This window comes from Sorex araneus, chromosome 5 (genome assembly GCF_027595985.1).
Source record: "Sorex araneus isolate mSorAra2 chromosome 5, mSorAra2.pri, whole genome shotgun sequence".
NCBI classification, from domain to species: domain Eukaryota; kingdom Metazoa; phylum Chordata; class Mammalia; order Eulipotyphla; family Soricidae; genus Sorex; species Sorex araneus.
The window spans coordinates 7,923,498-7,946,086 of record NC_073306.1 but is presented as its reverse complement, the minus strand read 5'-3'; the positions used below and the strand labels follow the sequence as shown (position 1 = coordinate 7,946,086).

General features: G+C 40.5%; 1 protein-coding gene across 1 annotated transcript; it reads right to left on the bottom strand.

The window, feature by feature from the left end:
• Positions 1-572: 572 nt before the first annotated feature.
• Positions 573-22,262, bottom strand: DEPDC1 (DEP domain containing 1). Its single transcript, XM_012932456.2, has 12 exons — positions 22,215-22,262; positions 19,626-19,891; positions 16,210-16,366; positions 15,199-15,317; positions 14,361-14,491; positions 12,813-12,860; positions 9,696-9,836; positions 6,504-7,355; positions 5,903-6,075; positions 3,870-4,046; positions 2,254-2,439; positions 573-713 (listed from the first exon to the last, which is right to left on the bottom strand). Exons 1-12 carry the CDS (start codon positions 22,260-22,262, stop codon positions 573-575), a joined length of 2,439 nt encoding a protein of 812 aa, XP_012787910.2.
• Between the last annotated feature and the right edge of the window lie 327 nt (positions 22,263-22,589).

Genomic DNA, 22,589 nt, shown 5'->3' with positions numbered 1-22,589 from the left:
CTAACCTACTTTATTTGTTCAGTGGAGATCCACTCATTTCCTTATAGTCTCACATTGGTTAAAACAGAACAAAACAAACACCCCCCCACACACACATTTTGGGGGGACTGGCAAGATAGTACATGGGTTAAGGCAAATATCTTGCACACATCCATCCTAGCACTGTCATTCATCCCTAGCACTGCCTGGTCATTGTAGGGGTGCAGCACTACAGGACCCCCTGGACTGCTGCATGGTGTGGGGAATCCTTGTTCCAATCCACAAAAACCATTAACGGTCTGAGGAAATAGCTCAAAGGGCTGAAGCATCTGTTTTGCATGTTGCAGGCTCAGGTTCAATCCCTGAGCACTGCACTGGAAGTAGCCCCCAAACACTGAGGGGTGCAGCTCCGCCCTGCAAAAAAAAAAAAAAACACAAAAACAAAAACATGCGCAAAAAAAAAAAAACTCATAAAATTATTTTGGCAGCATCTTGTAGGGTTTGTGCTATTAAAAACTATTAACTAGCTTTCTCTCTAGTTCTAGATATGGCTTCTTTACTGTGGTTCCACAAAGATAACTTAACTTTTAAATTTAGTATCTCAGACTACGAAACTTTGGCTTTTTTAAAATTAACATTGGTTGCTTAATTGGAGGTCTATCACCAAAAACTGCTGCTTCGCTCTCCGTGGTTGGAAATCTTTTCTGATATATCAAGGGGTATTCCTTCTGAAACTGAAAAATAAGGCAAGGGTTAGAAAGCATTTATGAAGTCAGCGTTCAAGATTTTATAAGAAGTTGCCACATGCATATCATTAGAGATTAGTATCCCTTCATTTTTCTTTTGCTAGGCCCTCCTATAAATAGGGTCTAGGTGACACTAAAATTTCTTAGTCCCCACCTAACATTAATATCGTAAGATTCTTCTGCTGTCAATTCTCTTCCACCCTCTGCTTTTCTTTTTCAATGCTAAGAAATGCAGAGATTCAGTATTATTTCTTATATTTTTGTTTCAGATCTCGAATTGGACTTGCCAGAACTCATTGACCAATGGGTTTTAATACACGGTCACTGTCACTGTCATCCCGTTGCTCATCGATTTGTTCGAGCGGGCACCAGTAACATCTCTCATTGTGAGACTTGTTGTTACTGTTTTTGGCATATCCAATACAGCATGGGTAGCTTGCCAGGCTCTGCCATGTGGATGAGATACTCTCAGTAGCTTGCCAGGCTCTCCGAGAGGGCGGAGGAATCGAACACAGGTTAGCCGCATGAAAGGCGAATGCCCTACCGCTGTGCTATAAAAAAATTTTGAATTTCAGTGATGAATCACTAAAGAGTTATGTAGAAAAATTCAAATGATTTGTCTTCCCAGGTGAATCTTTATTTATATAAAATACCTTTATTTATTTATTTTTAATTTTTTAATTATTTTTTGCTTTTCGAGTCACACCAGGTGATGCACAGGGGTTACTCCTGGCTCTGCACTCAGGAATTACTCCTGGCGGTGCTCAGGGGACCCTATGGGATGCTGGGAATCAAACCCGGGTCGGCCGCGTACAAGGCAAACGCTCTACCCACTGTGCTATCACTCAAGTCCAAGTTTATATAAAATACCTCTAATTATATAAAATGTCCCAAGTTAAAGATAACATCTCTAACTATTACTTAACTCTCAGGGTGAAGAACAGAAGTAGGGGCTGGAGCAATAGTGCAGTGGAGAGAGCGTTTGCCTTGAATGAAGCCAACCTGGGTTCGATTCCTGGCTTTCCATACCATCCCCTGAGCACCGCCAGGAGTCATTCCTGAGTGCAGAGCCAGGAGTAACCATTGAGCATCACCAGGTGTGACCCAAAAAGCCAGAAAAAAAAAGAAAAAAAAAAGAATAAAAGTAGATAGGCTAGTCTACGTATCCAGGTATAAAACCCAAAATAAGAAATTAGAAGCTAAATAATATTCGATATAGCACAGTCACTGTCATCCCGTTGTTCATTGATTTGCTCGAGCGGGAACCAGGAATGTCTCCATTGTGAGACTTGTTACTGTTTTTGGCATATCGAATATGCCACGGGTAGCTTGCCAGGCTCTGCCGTGCTGGCAGGATACTCTCCGTAGCTTGCCGGGCTCTCCAAGAGGGATGGAGGAATCGAACCCGGGTCGGCCACGTGTAAGGCAAATGCCCTGACCTGCTGTGCTATTGCTCCAGTCCAATATTCGATATAAACAACGACAATTTAGAAAATATTTATGCTGTAGAACTTGTTTCCTCCATTACCTGTTTTAGTTTTTTTCTTTTCTCCTTTGGAGGCAAACTGTTGTTTTTGATAATATTCTCCAAAAGTTCTGAAATTGCAGCTTGCGAGGTAGAAACTTTCTGTTCGTCGAACTCCTGCGTGCTGATCTGCTGACAGTAAGAATACGTTGGCAAAGGAGCGCCAAGTTCATCTCCAGGGTTTCTGATCTGCAGTGAGAAAAATGGCAGAAGGCAAGGACACGATTCTCATCTTCATACTCAGTAATACGCTTTTTGGGTGGGACTTGGTCCCTAGTACTTTGCTTCCAAGCAGTAAACATTTTGAGAAAACTGGCGAATTTGGTACAGCAGTCTCAAAATTCTGGGCCTGCCACCTATGAGCTTTGTAATCTTCGGCAAGTAATTTAACTTCTCTGGGTCTGTTTTTCCTCACCTCTAGGAGGGAATTACCTGAGATAACGTACACCATGTGCCTAGCACTCGATGAAGTGTTAAGTAAAACACCCGTTATTGTTATTACCGTTGGTCATGGACTTTGTTCTCTTATCTATGAAACAATGCCAAGAACAGTATTTTGATTCATTGTAAAATATTAATGTTCTGCCAAGGAAATGATCCAAGTATCATATCCTTTTGAGGTGAAGAGGCATGGGCAAAGTCTCGAATATCTATTGATAAGTGAATGAAATCGTAGTGGCTAGTGACAACAATAAGTCAGGGCAATAGCAGAATGCAAGTATGAAAAGAAACAATGTGTATGAGAGCAGGCAAAGATTGAACATAATAATCTGTGGGGCTGGAGCGATAGCACAGCGGGTAGGGCGTTTGCCTTGCATGCGGCCGACCCAGGTTCAATACCCAGCATCGCATATGGTCCCCTGAGCACCTCCAGGAGTAATTCCTGAGTGCAGAGCTAGGAGTAACCCCTGTGCATTGCCAGGTGTAATCCAAAAGAAAAAAAAAAAAAGTCATACTAAAAAAAACAGGCATCTGTTGCTTTGGACTACTTAGTTGGTATTTTTCCCCCCTTTTGGTGTCAATTTCTTCCTGTTTCACCCTCATTTTCCATATCTTTTGAAAGAGACTATTACCTAGACAGAGCCTGCCAGAATAGGACCCTCTCCAGTCTTCACCCTCCACTACCCAAAGGCTGGGCCTTGAACTTATATGGGATCAATCTTAGTCCATACCAAGATCATTTTTTTTTCTTTGCTTAGGAAACTAAGTCTGCGATATTTTTTTTTTCCTATTGGGTGACACCTGGTGAGCTCAGGGGTTACTCCTGGCTCTGCAACAGAAAACGCTCCTGGTGCTAAAGGGACCATATGGGATCTGGGGATTGAACCCCCATTGGCCACGTGCAAGGCAAACATCCTACCCGCTGTACTATTGCTCCAGCCCAAGCCTGTGATTCTATTTTCATCATATGAAGGAGCCATTGGTTAAATACAGGAGCACCACAGAAATATAAGATGGAAGGATGGAAGAAGAATTGCTATTTCAATCTGCAGTCTGTCTACATTCCTTTGAGTTGCCAACTGATATGAGATGCTCAACCCCCATCTTTGATGAGCCTAGTTTGAGTAAGCTTGCCTCTTACAACTAGTAGGAAATATTTTAAACCTTACAAAACTTACCTGGCCCCTTTTTAAGTAGTCAAGATGTCTCTCCACTGCAGTCTGTAAATAAGAAGGTACTTGAAGAATTTCCTGATGATGATCCATTAAAAAAGAAACTAGTCTTGCAGCAAGAAGCTCATCAAGATCTACTTCTTCAGCACAGCATAGCACACACCTAGAAAACGTGTGTATCATCTAGAAACATATGAAGGGATGTGTTTTGAAATAAGTCTAAGGTTTCACTTAAACTATTAGAAATTTCTAGCTAACTGTATGCTAAAGTACTGAGATTAAGCGTTAAATGGATTTCAGCATACAAATGCAACATTATAAATGAAGAAAGAATGTCATTAAAAAAAAAACCTGTTCAATTTTCCTTAACATATTTCCAAGCAATATAAGATAACTAAACTTCTCTTTAATTTTATCAGTAAATACAAGGATTGCCATTAATATCACTTAAATACTGTTAGAGAGTTGCTTTTTATACTAATACAGAAAAATATACAACATACACACATCAGTGGTGTATACAAACACCCCTCATTCTAAAATAATTTGAATATCAAAATTCTAATTTACATAATAAATAATCAGCAAATTGACAATTGAGATATTCTGGTTTATTTCTCCAGGTTTTCCTACCCTTTCCAATATTTTTTTCTATTCCCTCCTACGGCTTTTTATTCTATCTCAGCTTGGCAGAGTGAGTCTATTCTCAAAGCTTCAACAACTACCTTTCAAAAAAAAATTTGCTCTGCTCTGACCTTTCTTCACCAGGCTTACGTTCCCAATATTCTGTTCAATTTCCCTTGAATTTTGTATAACCTCAAACTCAAAAAGTGTAAAAACCAAAATCATTCTCTATTCTTATGTCTTGCAAAATGTCTTTCTCTACTAACTGCCCTGAGCTCTGTAATCGCGCTGCCATGGCTCAAGAATAACGCTTTCTCTATATTCAGTTCGACATGGTTAAAGACCTTTAGCTAATGAGTGAAATAGCTCTGAGTTCCTGATTTCTTGCTATGAGAAGCTCTTTTAGTGGCACCTGCTCTTTGACAGGATGACGGCTCTTGAATGAAAGAGGGGAAAAGACAGAGATTAGAGAGTATTTCAGAGTTCACTTCCAACCAATGGCTGCATGGAAATGCCTCCATCTCATCCGCACGCAGAGATCAGCAACCTCACAGCAGTTTCTTCCAACTTCTTGCCTACAATAACATGCCATCCTATTTAACATAATTCTCTAAGCTTAATTTCCCCACTATTGCAATTTCAGGGGTGCTTTGGTTTATTGTACATGTATTTCCCACTAATTCTCAACTTTATAGATTTGCAGTGTCCTCTTTCTTCCCCACTGAACAGAACTGGCATAAGGCATTATGTGGTAGTCTGGGATCAATTACTAGATCTGGTACAGGAAGAATAAAGAAGCAAAGACCTGGGGCTGGAGCAATAGTACAGAGGGTAGGGCATTTGCCTTGCACACGGCCTACCCAGTTTGATTCCCAGCATCCCCGAGCATTGCCAGGAGTAATTCCTGAGTGCAAACCCAGTAGTAACTTCTGTGAAATGCTGGGTGTGACCCCCTCCCTCCAAAAAAAGCAAAGACCTCAGATAAGATAAAGATTAAGATGTGAGGGGCCAGAGCGATAGCACAGAGAGTAGGGCGTTTGCCTTGCACGCGGCCGACCCGGTTCGATTCCCGGCTTCCCATATGGTCCCCCAAGCACCGCCAGGAGTAATTCCTGAGTGCAAAGCAGGAGTAACCCCTGAGCATCGCTGGGTGTGACCCCAAAAAAAGAAAAAAAAAAGATTAAGATGTGAAAATATAAAAGACCGGGCATCAACATTCTGTTTTAGGAAAGAGTCAACTTTTTGAAGAGCTTAATATAAGAAACTAAGATTTTAAGACCATAATCACAAGTTACTATTATTATTTTACGTCTTGGCTTTTCTTTTCTCCCTCACTTTACTTTCTCTTCCTTGCTTGTTTATGAACAAGAGTTACTCTTTCCTTATATATATATATAAAAAAAAAATCAACATACCAGTGATCTCGTACCCATGGCATCGTGAAGTTTGGGCATGTCAACATTTTGACTCATCCGGGAAGTCATGCGCATTAGCAGTTGCAGCTTTCTACGATTTGGTGGGGGGAGTAACAAGCAACATAACTGCAATGCATCGATGGCAACCCTCTCCAAGTGAGGTTGCAGCCAACCTAAAAAACAAGCCAGCCCCCACCAAAAAAAAAAACCAATACATTAGTGACAGTCATTGTTTTTCTACTACGTTATTGACAGAGCAAATATTTTAGCATTTCATTCCTGTTAGCCACTCCTACAAATTTCCACTTTCTTCAAAATCACTCTAAGACTTTTGTGATTTGCCCTATAACCTGATTCCGATTATTCAAGCCCTTCACTGATTATGTAGTCCAGAATAAGTGAAATTAAAGGAGAAGAAAGTAAGTACTTGAGGGAAGTAGAGTAAATTTGGGTTATGCCATGACAAAAGCCTTTTACGAAAAGAAACATTCAATTTTGAAGAAAAACCGAAAGCCATGTCAGAAAAGAAAAGCCGGGTGAGCGCAACACAGTTAGTAAACATTAAGAGTTAATGTGACGTGCATCAAAGCATCGGCCTTACTTTGTGTGCCAGTCAACAGAGAAGAAGCTGGAGGCAAAGAGTTTCCTGAAAGTTCTATGGTACTTTTGCAGAGTCTTTTATTGATTGTGGTGCTAGACTTAGCACCTTCGCTTTCCATAGCTGTTTTCACTCGGGTCCTGCCATGTCCAAGATTGGGTTTCATGATAATTTCGGCCACTGGCATATTGATAGAACTATTCCTCCTTGTGCTACTTCTTAAAAGCAGACTCTGAGATCTGCAAAGCTGTTTGGACTTGCTCTTGCCATCGCAAAACTCCTCTGGATCTTGAACGCTCAGCGCAGAGGTTCTCTTAACACCGACACCAACGGTCTTTTGAATCCTTTCCTCCTCCGCCTGGAGATTCATGAGGGATTCCTGTGCGGCTTGAGACGCTACAAACTGTTCACTGTCTTGTCCGATATTTAGGACGGACTGGTGAAACATGCTGGCGACCTCTTTCCTTGAGCCCCCTGGGAAATCTACAATTCCTTCTAAAGAACAGCACTTTGGCTTGGTGTGAGCGGACAGGACCTGCGCACTATTTAGACCTGTTAAATTCCGACAACTCCCTCCCATTATGTCATTGGCACTGGCTCTTCGGTTTTTCAGGCGAGCTAGCTGCATTTTCTTAGCACATTTTTCCTGAGGTCCTCGATCACTTCTCTGTGGCGTCTCGGAAGTATCTGACTCTTCTTTGTTTGTCTCTTTCTGAAGAAGACTGAGAAGGAGGCACTCGGTTGATTTGAAGGAATTCAAACTGTTTAAGTGCCTGGTTTTTGAAGACTGTGGATCGTCTCGGGCTTTATGACTCCCACTGGGTCTATCTGAAACTGTGGGGTAGCCACAAATGACTACCAGGAAATGAAACAAGAATTAAGATGCAACTGTATGACAGCGGACAAAATACAACTCTATGACAAAAATAAAAACAACAGTAAATTAAAAAAAAAGAAAGCATTACCACATGTGGTTAGTAAATACAAACAGCCATTGCTCAGAAGCCACTGAAATAGGACGCGTGCAACATTCCGTTACGAAGTGCAAGACCAGTGTTTTCAACTTGTGCCATAAATAACTTTGAAATGCAGTTCAATATTTAAGTTATAGGTATTGAACCAAATACATGCAAACACACACACACACACACACACACACACACACACACACACACACACAAAAGCAGCCTCCTTGGTCTACAAGTATTACAAAGCTCTTAATTTTAACGCAACCGAGGTACACCAATTAAAACATAAGTTTGTACTTTTGCCTGTGATCAAGCTCAGACTTCCTGTATGTAAAAAACAAGTGCTCGGCCTGTTCGACCATCTCTGTGGATCCCAGACTTTTACTCCTTTCAGTTTTTCAGTCATACCGAGCGATGTTCAGGGCACAGGGCTCACTCCTGGTGTGCTTTAGGGACCATATGTGGGGCCAGGGGACTGAACCCGGGTGTGCTGCATGAGAGGTAAGTGTTCCCGCCCCCACCCATTTTTTTTTGCTTTTTGGGTCACACCCAGCAATGCACAGGGGTTATTCCTTGTTCTGCACTCAGGAATTACCCCTGGCAGTGCTCAGAGGACCATATTGGATGCTGGGAATCGAACTTGGGTCGGCCGCATGCAAGGCAAACGCCCTACCCGCTGTGCTATCACTCCAGTCCCCACCACCTATTTTGTTTTGAGAGCACATTTGGAGGTTCAAATCAAGGCACACAGCTACCAGTATACGTTTCACTGAAGAATGAAGGAGAGTTGGCAAGTAGTTCGGGAAGGCCATTCTCTTCCACTCACACACGCCTTCAGGAGGGATGCACAAGGAACGGAGAGGGAGGGAAGAGGACAACCGGTCTGGCCAGCCCCATGAGCTGTCTCCCCTGCTGCTGAGTGGGGTGACGGACGTTGCAGACGGATGGCCCTCCCATCCTAGATAGGGTCTGTGTCTCTAGTATGGAGCTGGCAATTTCTTCAATGATGGGATTCTTTCAATTTTTTGTTATTCTAAAGGAACATATCTGTGGGGCTGGAGCAATAGCACAGCGGGGAGGGCGTTTACCTTGCACTCGGCCAACCGGGGTTCAATTCCTAGCATCCCATAGGGTCCCCCGAGCACTGCCAGGAGTAATTCCTGAGTGCAGAGCCAGGAGTAACTCCCGAGCATTGCCGGGTATGACCCAAAAAGCAAAAAAAAAAAAAAAACAACCCAAAAAACCCCCCAAAAAGAAAACAAACAAAAAAACCCATATTTCAACACTGTTAGGTTTATGACAATGAGGTGACTTATGCTTGGGACTTCTAGCATTAAACCCAGACCTCCCTGTAGGGTGTTGAGGGAGCGGTGGTTGGAGATCGAGTTCACTCTCCAAGGGCTAATGATTTCATTCATTAAATAGAAGGAAGGGGCTGGAGCGATAGCACAGCGGGTAGGGCATTTGCCTTGCACGCGGCCGACCTGGGTTCGAATCCCAGCATCCCATATGGCCCCCTGAACACCGCTAGGAGTAATTCCTGAGTGTAGAACCAGGAGCAACCCCTGTGCATCGCTAGGTGTGACCCAAAAAGCATAAATAAATAAATAGATAGAAGGTAATGCAACGAAATCTCAATTATATAACTCTGAAAGACAACTAGGGGAGCTTTGGAGTTGAACCTAGGGGCATGCCACAGAGCTCAAGGAGACTGAGGTATCCACTCGCAATTAGCAGCTGAAATATGGATACTTTTGCTGAACTGCCTCTTCATTCTGTGGGAGATCCACTGAGTATGAGACAGATTAAAGGACCTGTCTTTCACTGGTGGCAGTCCAGGCTAATCCTGGGCTGTCTAGTGCCAAGACTGAATTGAGATGAACTGCAAAGTACCGATTGGTATAGAACTTCTCATGGAAAATTTGGTATTGAAAAGGTAAATTTAAATTATTTGGAAAAATACACATAGTTAATTGTCATAATCCTCAATTTAAAAAAAATTGCAGTGTGCCACCTTTATATTTACCTATTCTTTTATCTTTCATGAAGACTTACAAAAGTCAAAATCCACACATATCCAAAATGTTCACAAATAATTCCTAATATTCAAAAGCACACAGGCAATTATCATATTCCTGAATTAAAAAATTAGTCTGTCAATTTCATATTTACCTATTCTGCTCTTTTAAATTATGAAGACTTATACAAGTCAAAAATCCATACATACCCAAAATGTTCACAAATAATTCATAATATTCAAAAGTAAGCAAAGGTGCAGGTAGATCTAAAAAGTAATCTGCAATTGTTCTGAATACATCGCGCTCAAATCCAGCATATGTTGGATTATTCAAGTCATTATTTCTTGGCCCTAAGGAATAGAAGGGGGGGAAAGGCATAATGTATTTAAAAACAATTTAAAACTGCAATAACTGTATGTCATGATGGAGCTATGTTTGACAACATAGTCTGCCACAATTAAAAAATTCAAAAGGTCATACCTATCTCATTACTCTACTTATCTCTTTTTCTTTTTTGGGAATTCTTAGGGATTACTCCTGGTTCTGTTCTCAGGGATCGCTCCTGACAGTGCTCCTGGCACCATATGTGGAACAGGGATCAAACCCAGGTCAGTCTCATGCATTACAAGTGCCTTACCTGCTATATCATTTCCCTGAACACAGGCCCTACTTATCTCTTCAGCAGAAATTATTGCAAGCAATCACTAATATTTTGTTTTATTAACCTGCTTAGATGCTACAAAAGCTGTATGTAGAACAAATTTGAAAATTTATACTTTGAAAGTCTTAGGTAAATTGATTTTAATTGAATTTTACAGCAGTTCACTTAAAAAGCAAAGAATATTTGGATAGTGCAAATAATTCTTCCAAATTGTCTTTTCTAAATTTATACATGTATAATTGCACCAGACACAAAACATACGCTTAACCATGCGTACTCATTAATATTTTCCAGAAATAAGACCTGATGAGGAAACAGAAACTCAGAACATGCCTAAATTTATTTCTAGTTTACTAAACTTAGTCGTTTCTAAACAGTGACATAGGAATCTTCTGACATGTGATTAAACAAAAAGGAAGAGAGAAAGAGAGAGAGAGGAAGGAAAGAAGGAAGGAAGGAAGGAAGGAAGGAAGGAAGGAAGGAAGGAAGGAAGGAAGGAAGGAAGGAAGGAAGGAAGGAAGGAAGGAAGGAAGGAAGGAAGGAAGGAAGGAAGGAAGGAAGGAAGGAAGGAAGAAGAAAGGAGTGATCTCAGAACACAGAGCCAGGAGCCGGCCCTAAGCACCAATGGCTATGGCCCTAAAACTAACATACAAAAGTTAAAATCCGAGTGACCCTGGCATCTTTCAAGTTAAATCTTTTCTTTCCCAAACTCAAATCATTTTCCTTCTGTCTCCAAACCTGTATAGCCACAGACACACACTAGTTTGAAAGTTAATAGGGATTTTATGTAGCACTGTCATCCCATCGTTCATCGATTTTGCTCAGGCGGGCACCAGTAACGTCTCCATTGAGACTTGTAGTTACTGTTTTTGGCATATCTAATAGGCCATAGGGGTTTTATGTAGAGCAAAATAAACATTTTTCTAAGCGGATTGAAGAGGAAACCTTAAAATGTAGAACAAAATATTTGATAATCATTAGAAACCTTTAAAAGAGAAAATACTGGAATTAAAAATATAGAATTTGTACTTAGAAAATCTCAATTTGGATACCTAGCTCCTATGTATTAGCAGGAGACTTTCTGAGTCTTTATTTTGTCTTCTGGAAACAAATTTGGGATAGCACGTATATACTGATTCATTTCTACCACAGAATTAGCATGGGAGGCCAAGTAACAAGCTAAGTAGAAGCTTTCACATGGCCTCTGACTAGATATTTATTATTATAAACAGAAATTCAGTAAGGTCTGTCTTTGGTATAAAACATGAACTGGGAAGAAAAGAAGACGTAACTCCCTAGAGATGTGACGTCAGAGGCATCATTTGAAGTAGGCATATCTGAGTCACGAAGCTTGAGCTACAGAGTATGAGAGAATAGCAGTTAAGATAGTGGGAAACATTCGGGTTGAAAGATTCGAGCTGAAAGTAGACTACAGACAGAACATGAAGGGCACTCAATAGCTCTATTGCAAACTACAACACCCAAAAGGAGAGAGAACAAAAGGGAATGCCCTGCTGAGGAGGCAGGGTGGGGTGGTGGGGGATGGGGTGGGGGTGGTGAGAGGGATACTGGGAACATTGGTGGAGGAGAATGGGCACTGGTGGAGGGATGGGTAAACGTTCACTGTATGACTGAAATGCAAACACAAAAGTTCATAAGTTTGTAACTGTACATCACAGTGATTCACTAATAAAAAATTAAAAAAAAAAAGATAGTGGGAAAGGTAGAGAAACTCTAAATTTTTAAGCTTATGATCTAACAGTTGACTTTGACATGATAAAAAAAATTTTTCTCTAACTTACTTTATTTCTGGTTATCGTTATTTTTGTCATATTGACACCCAGTGGACAAGAAGGGAATTTATACTTGACCATTAATAAGATACAAAGGATTATATCTTAAATTTACCTTAAATTTTACTAAACATTCACTTTTAATGTTACAGAAGCCAGAAAGATCATTTGGTAACAAAAACTAGTCATTTTTTCATTATTTACAACAGGTACTGCCTTTGTACATTTTGGAAATTGATTTTGAAAGTAATAAGGGTCTGGTATTTCAACCATAGTTTTAGATGATGAGAGCAATTAAAATTGACTACTACAGAAAAAGGTTGAGGATTGAAACTGCAGAAGATAATTAGTTTCTGACAAATTATTTTTTTAATAACAAGAAATTCCACTGATGGATCCTACGGCGTGGAAGCAGCAAGCCATAAAGTGCCCGAATGCTGACAATGAGCTCAAAGAGAGCTGAAATAAATGAGTTGGATGAAACTTCAGTTCTGATTGACCCTTTGCGACTTGACAATCTGCTCTAGTCATGATTTGTGATTGAATGCCCAGGGCTTCATTGAGGCGACTAGCACACTTCAGACTTTAAAATCCCCCAAATTCCTCTTCAGCTTATGATTTTATAATTTATGAGAACAAAGTCATCAGCGATGGACTTAAATTGTAAAATCACCTGTACAGTGACAAAGGGTCAGGGCTCTATAGCACAATTCCACTTAGAAAGAAATGTCACAGTTTGCTGGGTTTTCATTTAACATCAAAAAAATGAGACACTTTAATTTTATCAGGAATTTAAAAATTTTTAGAAATATTTTCTTGGTTGTTAAATACCACCCATACAAGACATATACACACATTTTTGTTTAACTTACAATTTGCTAGGCACTTCATGGCAGATAATACCCAGTGAGGAAGGTCATCTGTATATACACATACACAAAATCATATTGTTCAGTAGATCACACAATCATAATAATTGTACATTAAAAATTAACCACATGGTTAAATATACATACATGAGCATTCATGTATTAACAGATCTCAAATTATATGCTGAACAAACATAAAGGCCAAGTCAACATTTTAAAATACAAGTTAGAAGAGTTACAGAGATTTTGAATTTGACACATTAAAATATCAGCTGTCCCAAATCAAGATTAATTATTTTGGGGATGGGATCACAAGTCAACATTCATATTTATTTACTACCAGTATCTTCATTCCTTATAGCTATGGTTTAAATATTACAGATTTGAGTTTGACCTATGACCAAGATGAACTACATTTTGATATTTAGGTGCTTTTCAAATGAAATTTGCCTAAAATCTTTCCATTGTCGTAAACTAAAACAGTATGCATAAAACAGGGTAGTTTTTTTGGGACACAAATACAAAACCTTACAGCATACGGAGTTGAGTAGACTACTTTAGGCTTTGAAAGACAAGGGCTATTATCTGTCACTGATCCAATGTTACATGAAAATACAATGTAACAAATTCTGAGACTTACTTTTTCCCCCATAACTAATATTTTCAAATTCTTACTCAGAGAAAGAAAAATGTAACATTAACTAATTCTACAGAGCACAACCAATATTAAAGAAAAGTCAACATTCTAAATATGAATATATTAATTCTATTAATATAGTAACATTTAATAACATATAATAACAATAACATTCTAAATATAAATATATTCCTTGTAATACAAGTTTTCTTTTGCATCTGGCTTGATTTATTTCTAATTTTCTCATCTGAAATCAAAACATTATATAGCCAGTAATACAAAAATCAGTGCTCTTTAAAAAAACAGTTTTGAGAGTTGGGCTTATTTTGTAGCTTATTATTCTGTTTCTGTCTTGGCCCTTATAAACCTGTACATTAAATTCCATAAAGGCACAAATCACTTCTATCTTGTTTATCACTGATTTTTTAGCAGAATACTTCACATATTCTAGGCCACCTATTAAAAAGGAGGCTAATCAACAGTTCAAATTATCTTCCCCTAGCTTTATTTATTTTTTTTTTTTTTGCTTTTTGGGTCACACCTGGCGATGCACAGGGGTTACTCCTGGCTCTGCACTCAGGAATCACCCCTGGCCATGCTCAGGGGACCATATGGGATGCTGGGATTTGAACCCGGGTCGGCCGCGTGCAAGGCAAACGCCCTACCCGCTGTGCTATCTCTCCAGCCCCTTCCCCTAGCTTTAGATGCTTAATCATGTCATTAAAAAAAAAAAAGCCACTCATACCTTATGAACTCATTTCACTGAGATCACTATCACTAATGTACCCAGAAAAAAAAAATCTGATGTTCCCCCAACTAAGAGATCATGCTTTCTAGACTTCGGTGTTTCTGTACCCCACCATAGCCATATCCTCAGCAAGTTGAAAGAGACCCCAACTTTTATTAATACTAACCTGATTTGTCTTGTAGAGTAACTACTCCATGTTTACTTGTGTTGGTCATGTTGTACATAACATACTGAGGAATTACTTGTTTCGGGTGGATCACTTCTTCTAGGGATGGCACACCTAAAATGGTTTGCAGGCTAAATTGGAGAAAGAACACAATTTTTTTTTATTTTTAACTCCATAAAATAAGAGAAACAAAATATAAACATAAACAAGTACAACTGGCAAACAAAGCCATCAGAATAATTTGTTTTTTTTTAAACCAAAACTTAAAAGTTCAGAATGTTTATTTTCAAATATACTTGAAGGCTCATAGTGTTCATTTTACCTTAATAAAATTTAAAGGATTCCAATATATACCCCAAACTATCATTATAGCTTTGATTCGGAGAAAAAGGTAAATCATACTGAGAATAATCTACTGTCCACTATTCTAGAATTATCCTGTGAACATTCATTAGGAAACAAAGATAAGGGTTAATTTTATGCTGGGGAGGGAGAAGCTCCCCCAGTGGTGCTCAAGAGCTTCTATGGCTACCAGTGGCTCTTGGTTAACTGGCCGGGGTTCAAGCGAGAGTTTGAAGATGTGGGGCTGTCGGAGCGCTGTGGTACCAGGCCACCTAGCAGTGCTAAGGGGTCTCCAGGAACACATTAGGTGATGTTCCAAGGATAGAACGGAAGCCAGATGCATGCATGGGTTTTGTACTAACCACCAAGGCTATCTCCAGGCCCTTAAGGGCGAATTTCTAATCTTTGAAGGCAAACATGTTGTTTTTGATCTGCATGTTTTGATAAAAATGCCACATCAACATTCTAAACATCCCAAGAGCTTGTGATAGCTTACTAGATCAAAATAATGTATCTCCAAACTTCTTCAACATCTTCCTGGCTTATTTCTCTAGTATTCACGGATTTCTCTTGATCTTCATTAATTGCTTCACAGTTCATTTTCTCAATATTTTCCTGGAAACAATAATTAACAGTTTTGCTATGTATAAATTAAAGAAACAATGAACTGACACCACTCCTAATATTTAGTAATTCCATGGTATCAGTTAATTGTGAAACTATGTCACCTATAAATAGTGGAATATGGTTAAAAGAATATTTGATTTGGTACTTGCCTCTACCACTTCAAATCAATTTAAAACAAAATATTTATACTACTCAAATACTTTTTCAACTGTACCTCAATATACTATTTTTGGTAATATATATTTTATAATCATATTATATAAAATATAATATATAAAATATAATTATATTTTACAACATATTTATATATTCATTATATTATATATATTTATATATGTTAAATGGATGGAGCAATAGCACAGCGGGTAGGGCATTTGCCTTACATGTGCCCGACCCAGGTTCAATTCCTACATCCCTCTCAGAGAGCCCAGCGAGTTACCAAGAGTATCCCACCCACACGGCAGGGCCTGGCAAGCTACCTAAGGCGTATTCAATATGCCAAAAAACAATAACAAGTCTCACAATGGAGACGTTACCGGTGCCTGCTCTAGCAAATCGATGAACAATGGGACGGCAGTGCTACATATATATTAAATATATATATATATATATATATATATATTTCTTTTGGGGGGGCACACAAGGCTGTGCTTACTCCTTACAGGCTCGGGGGGACTCTACAGGATGCCAGGAATTGAAGGCATGTGCCCTACCCACTATACTCTCTCTGGCCTTAATCCTTTATAAATATTTTAGAACATAATGTAGGTAACAAGATTTCAACATTTGTTTTGAATACAAATGGATCATTTAATTATTCTAAAATCAAGCACATAGTAATTCAATTTAAACTAGTGACTGACAAAAAAGGTTATCTTACCTGAGAGAAATGCAATCCATGTTTTTTCGGAGTTCTACGTGATAAATTTCGTAATTTAAAAAGACTTTCTCTATCCTTAGACAAGTTTTCTATGCTGTTTTTTCTCAATTCTGGATTCCTTCGCGTAAGAGTTTTAAGTGGAGAATTTGCTGGAAATCTGGTAGAAGAATTACATATATTAGGGGCTGGAGTGATAGCACAGCGGGTAGGGCATTTGCCTTGCACACAGCTGACCCAGGTTCGATTCCCAGCATCCCACATGGTCCCCTGAGCACCGCCAGGAGTAATTCCTGAGTGCAGAGCCAGTAGTAACTCCTGTGCATTGCCGGGTGTGACCCAAAAAGCAAAAAAAAAAAAAAAAAGAAGAAAAAAGAAAAAAAGAAAAAAAAGAATTATATATATTATATATATTAAATAACATGAGATCAAAAACAAATATATTTATTTTATAAATCATACAAAGAACTGAACTTCTATTATACCAAGAGATGAAGATTCTATATTTATTTGTGTATACTTCAAGGCCACTATTAGGATATTATTCAATTCTGTCGTCAAGGTATCATCATCAATATGGTTCTATAATATTCCATTTAAAAAAATTTCTTAGGAAGGTACCTAATTTGCCATTTGTAACCATTTTGCTCTCGGGAACTCTTCTATTACTCTTCTTGATTATGCTTTCCCTTCCATTATTGCAATATAAAATATTTCAAAGATACAAAAAGAACAGAACTTTATAACAGTATTCATATATCAACCATCAACCTAAGCTTTTAAAGCATTTTTACTGAAAACTTCATTATCTTTGCTTTAAATAAATAAAAAAAAAAGCATTATGTTTCTAACTATTTCTCCCCTCCTAAGGATAATCACTGACCAGTATATTCCTTAGTGTCCATACTTTTATACTTTTAATAAATACAGACAATAGTTTGGTAGCTAGTTATTTTTTATTATACATTTTATTTATGGATATTTTTAGGTAGATAACATACATCAAGTTCCTATACATGTATGGGCCTGTTTAACAGTTTTGGGGGGTCTCCCAAACAGTGCTCAGAGGAGCTAACACCCAGGGTTCAATGCTAGGGTTCCTGGGTACTGTAGATGATTGCTTGAATTTAAGAGATCAGGTAAGACAAATTCAAATATCAAATTTTACAAAAATATTTATAGGGGTTCTGAATGAAAATTCACTGAATTTATCCACTTGGGAAGATAAAATTTATGTATGACACTAATTTTGTTCTCATTATGAACAGACCACCCTATCTTCAATTATTGTCAATACAAATTTCTAAATATCTCCAGTAATGTCTTACATATTTTCGGCAAACTCTTTTGGTTCTTGGTTTTTTTTTTTTTCCCTTACATTTTTGGGTCACACCCAGATGCCCTCAGGACTTACTCCTAGCTTGCTCTCGGACCTTATGTGGTACTGGGGATCGAACTCCAGTCCGCCATGTACTTTTTTGTTTGGGGGCCACACCCAGTGGTGCTCAGGCCTTACTACTGACTCTGTGCTCAGGAGACCATAGGGGTTGCCGGGGATCGAACTTGGATGGGTGGGTTGTGGGCAAGGTAAGCACCCTACCCACTGTAGTGTATCACTCTGGCCCTGCAAGCTTCTTCTAACTACTATTTGCTACAACAGCAAAAGATTGAGACAGGAAGACCAAAGGAAGAGTTATGGAGAATTCCAGGGAAGAGAGAACAAAGACCCAAGCTAACGATAACAAAAAAAAATTACCCATCTGCACATTCATGTTGGATAATGAGCAGATAGGTAATGACTTAGGCAATGTAACAGGTATAGTTGATAACAGAATCTTATGTACAGTGAAGAAAGGGTGAACTGATGAATACAACCATAGAGATGATGGACAGTCATATAAATATGGTTTGAAGACTTATGTTAAGATGTGAGTGAATTTTACATGTACCATAGCACAGCGGTTGGGCTTTCGCCTTTCACGCTACCGGCCCAAGTTCGATTCCTCGGCCCCTCTCAGAGAGCCCCGCAAGCAAGCCCGAGCAGCAGAGCCTGGCAAGCTACCCGTGCATATTGGATATGCCAGAAACAGTAACAATAAGTCTCTCAATGAGAGATGTTACTGGTGCCCGCTCAAACAAATCGATGAGCAATGGGATGACAATGACAGTCAAAAAAAAATTGGGATTTGATGTTCAAGAGAGATATTTGTTTTGGAAGTTGAAAGTCTAAGGGAAAATAGAAAGTGAAGATAAATCTAGAACCTAAAACACAAGTAATAGGTACAGAATAAACAGCCACAAATGAGCACATCAAAAAAGACTAAAAAGAAAAGATTTTCTGAAAGAAGTGTAATGTTACAGACAAGAAGCTATTTATATGCCTGTCACTGCAGTTTAGCTAATCGATAGAAAACCATCTTTGACACATAGACAAGAATCATTGTTTACAAATATTCCATTTGAAAAGTGCTATTTTGTAGCAAAATAAAATCCATGGGTATTACAATCTAAAGATCTAGTCTATAGGATCTGGGAGAAAAATGTAATTATGTTTGCCTGAGAAATTTAGAAAGGTCTCACAGAGCAGTGCATAAATAATAGACCTGGATGAAAAGAAATGTGTTTCCTACTCTGATAAATATAAACAATATTTAAGGTGGAATAACATTTCAGTAGAGTAAGATTTCTTTTTTTCTTTTTGGGTCACACCTGGCGATGCACAGGGGTTATGCCTGGCTCAAATGCACTCAGGAATTACTCCTGGCAGTGCTCAGGGGACCATATGGGATGCTGGGAATCGAACCTGGGTCTGCCGCGTACAAGGCAAATGCCCTACCCGCTGTGCTATCGCTCCAGTCCCAGAGTAAGATTTCTTGAAGCATGATTTTTCTTTCCAAAGTTACCTTGCTTAATTAAAGACTAAATAAGAAAATGTAAATCTTACGAGATTCTAGTACATGATAAATACTTAATACTGTCTTAAAAAATGTAGCATATTTCTCGTTATTTATCATATGGAGCTTGCTATTATTTACATTACCACATATATTCTTAAATTATATGATTAATTATACGTTACTTGAAACTAGGAGCCTGTGAAAATTTGTCTTTTAATTCTTAACTTTAAGAACCAAAGATTACACTTTCCTTAAAATACTACAGAGCTTTGAAATCTGTGGAAGAGTTATTTCATCCTTTCTTCTCAAATCCTTTTATTATATATATTTAATACAGATGTTCGACATTAAAAATGTCTGAATTTGTACCATTAGCGTGTGAATGGTTTAGTTGGGCCAAAATCAGTGAGTTTTCAAAAACTATTACTTCTGCAGTGTCAGTTTTATGGACATAATATAATACAGATGTACAAGTTTTATTGTTACAGAACCAAAGTTTTTAGTTACTTATCTCTTCATTACCTGAACAGCTGGTTGTTGTCATCAAAATTTTCTGATCCCCATTTGCCTTTGATGTCTTCAATTACATGATTCTTAAGAAATTTTCTCAATAACTGGATAGTCTGTTGCCTTGTAACCTCAGGACCGAAATTGCTATTATTTCTCAGCAGGTCATAAAGCCAGTCCACTGCTTCTCCTGCTGTAAAGCAATTGCCGTGTTTTTTAAAATGCTGCCTGTGTTTCCTTAGAGGCATTCCTGCTCGGAAAGATGTGGTAACTTCGTTCCACTGCAAAATAAATAAAACAAAACAATTAAACAATCCATATCCTCACTGACTTAAAAGACGACCTAAAATTTTGTTCACATCTATTACATCATAAAAATTCACAAAAGCGTGTTTTGTGCTGTAAAAATGTTTATATCTCATGCTGATTTTCTTAATTGTTTCAAAATGATTTGTATGTAATTGTTTTTATTAACAGTACTTTAGTGTCTGATTAGCTTATGGAGGAAAGATAAGAATAATAAAGAGGGCTGGAGCTATAGCACAGCCGGGTAGGGCGTTTGCCCTGCACACGGCCGACCCGGGTTCGAATCCCAGCATCCCATATGGTCCCCTGAGCACCGCCAGGGGTGATTCCTGAGTGCATGAGCCAGGAGTGACCCCTGTGCATCGCCAGGTGTGACCCAAAAAGAAAAAAAAAAAGAATAATAAAGAAGTGCAATAACTTGCCTATTCTTTCCATATTTATTTATAGAGGATGCATTTATTACTGCTTCTCACTTTAATAATAACATGCTGAAAGCATTTATGTTGATCATTGCTTTACATTTACTATTTGTTTCAATTCTCATGCTAGGTAGTATTTATTTCCAGCTGAAGAAGTGGAGCAGAGAGCTTTAATAACTTGACACAGCTTTAATAACTCACACAGCGAAGCAGCTAATACCGGCACTTCAAATACAGGTTTATTTGACTTTAGAATTATGCTGACCAAAGAAAACTCACAGCACGCAGGTGTTTTACTGGTAACGTGCCTTCAATATTAAAATAGCTTATATAATTACTAAATATCTCTATGTGCACATTCCACCAGTGCCCACAGAAGAGATGGAGTAAATCTACTGTGTGCTTAATGACATTTTGATGCACCAACAACTTTTTGAAACCTTCTATTTACTTCCACACTGTCACCCAAACGTCTGGGTTTGAAGCAGCTTCATTGGTGTGTGACACCGATGTGATGATCTTGTAGAGAAAATATGATAGGTTTGTCCACTACTTGCTAGGTGATCACGTATGCAATCTGTATGTCCCTCACCTAGGCCCATCAGAAGGCAACATTTAAGGGCGTTTCTTTGCAGCCATTCCCATCTCCTACTTAAGAAACCTACTAAGGGCGGGGTCTGGGGACCAAGTAGCGACCATGACCGGAGTCCCTGACTTTGGGAGACTCGAACCGCTTTTCCAACACGAGCAGGTTCTGCAGCCAGACTCCTGGTCTCTATTGCTAGTTCCACTGTTTATGAGTTTGGGTGGGGTGGAGGAGCTTAAAATTTCGACCAAATTATTAACCTGTGCTGCAACCTTCTTTACCACAAAACGGAAACAATGAACCAATGAACGAAGGGGGCGCGGGAGCAACGCCAACGCCAGTGACTGCCTCCTAAAGGCCTCCTGAGCACCTTCCTGTTCGGTGTGCTGGTAATTTTCCAATCTGCTTTCACGAAAGTTAAAAACAGGTTCCAGGGCCGGGTAGTTAGAACCGTGGTAAGACACTTGCTTTACAAGCCACGGGCCCGGAGTTCGATCTCCAGCACAGCATCCTCACCTCCCCGACCCTCCACCCCTGCAGCCAAGCCTGGCGTGAGTAATCCCTGAGCACCGTGGCAAGGAGTGATCTCTGAGCACAGCCGGGGGTGCCTGTGTTAATATACCCCCAAAATAAAGAGGTAAAATACGGCGACATGACGATGTGACTTAAGTGCAGACCTACACTCCGCCAAGCTACAAAGTAGCATCCCTGTAAAAGTTACCTCCCCGGGAAGACCGGAATTCCTCCAGTCACACCCGCAAACCCCGGCTAGTGCTAAAGTGTCCACTCGCAGCGGGTCTCCTCGAGAAGTCGAGGTGCCTTTTACCCCGGATCACCCCCGGGATCGCAGAGACCCTCCGGGGAAGCCCCTCCGGGCGGGCGTGCACTTTGCACCCCGCTAATGCAGCTGGCAAGCCACCCCACCTCCTGTCCCAGACCCAGCTGCACCGCGGGCTCCGACAGCGGCGACCGATGGCCACTCAAACGGGGGACGGACGAGCCTAGGACGTTGGGGGATGGGGGGAGGTCGCCGCCGCCCCCTGCAAGGGTCCGAGCCTCATGGCTCCACTTTGCACCTAACGGCCGGCGACAAGGACTTTACCCCGGAGAGGGAGATAAACCACGAGGCCCAGGGGTGCTCCGCGACGCCAGTTAATGCCCCTCACGCTCACTTCCTGCCCACCCAGGGGTGCCCGAGCGCAGCCCCCAGTTGCAGGGGGACGTTTCCGGGGAAAGCGGTGGCTGCCACCACCCCGGCGAGCCGATCTGGCGGTGGCGGCGGCGGCGTCTTACCAGCTTGGTGGCCCGGTAGGGCCCGGGAGGCACGTTCCGAGTCTCCATTCCGCCCACCGCGCCCCGAGACCCCTCCGCACCCCGCGCCCCGCAGGGCAGCCTCAGGCGACCCGGGCGCCCCCAGCGTCCCCAGGGCGCCCAGGCTCCGGCCGCCGCCGCCGATTTGAATACCGCGGGCGGGGGCGCTGATTGGCTGCTGGTCGGGTCACGTGACGCGGGCGCGGGGGCGGGGCCGCGTCCCGGGGCGGGGACTCGCGGCGCAGTGGCCCGGGGGGCCCTGGGTGCGGGGCGGGGCGCGGCGCGGCGCCGCGGGATCTGACGGGTTGTGGTCACCCCTGCTTCCTCCGAGCCGCTTCTCCCCCTGGCGGTGCTTGG

Bases quoted from the DNA above. Each gene is read 5' to 3' on its own strand.
- DEPDC1 (XM_012932456.2), bottom strand. From the start codon at position 22,262: ATGGAGACTCGGAACGTGCCTCCCGGGCCCTACCGGGCCACCAAGCTG. The intron at 19,892-22,214 runs GTAAGACGCCGC...TTTATTTTGCAG, and splicing joins CCTACCGGGCCACCAAGCTG to TGGAACGAAGTTACCACATC. The intron at 2,440-3,869 runs GTAAGTTTTGTA...TTCTCACTGCAG, and splicing joins ACTACTTAAAAAGGGGCCAG to ATCAGAAACCCTGGAGATGA.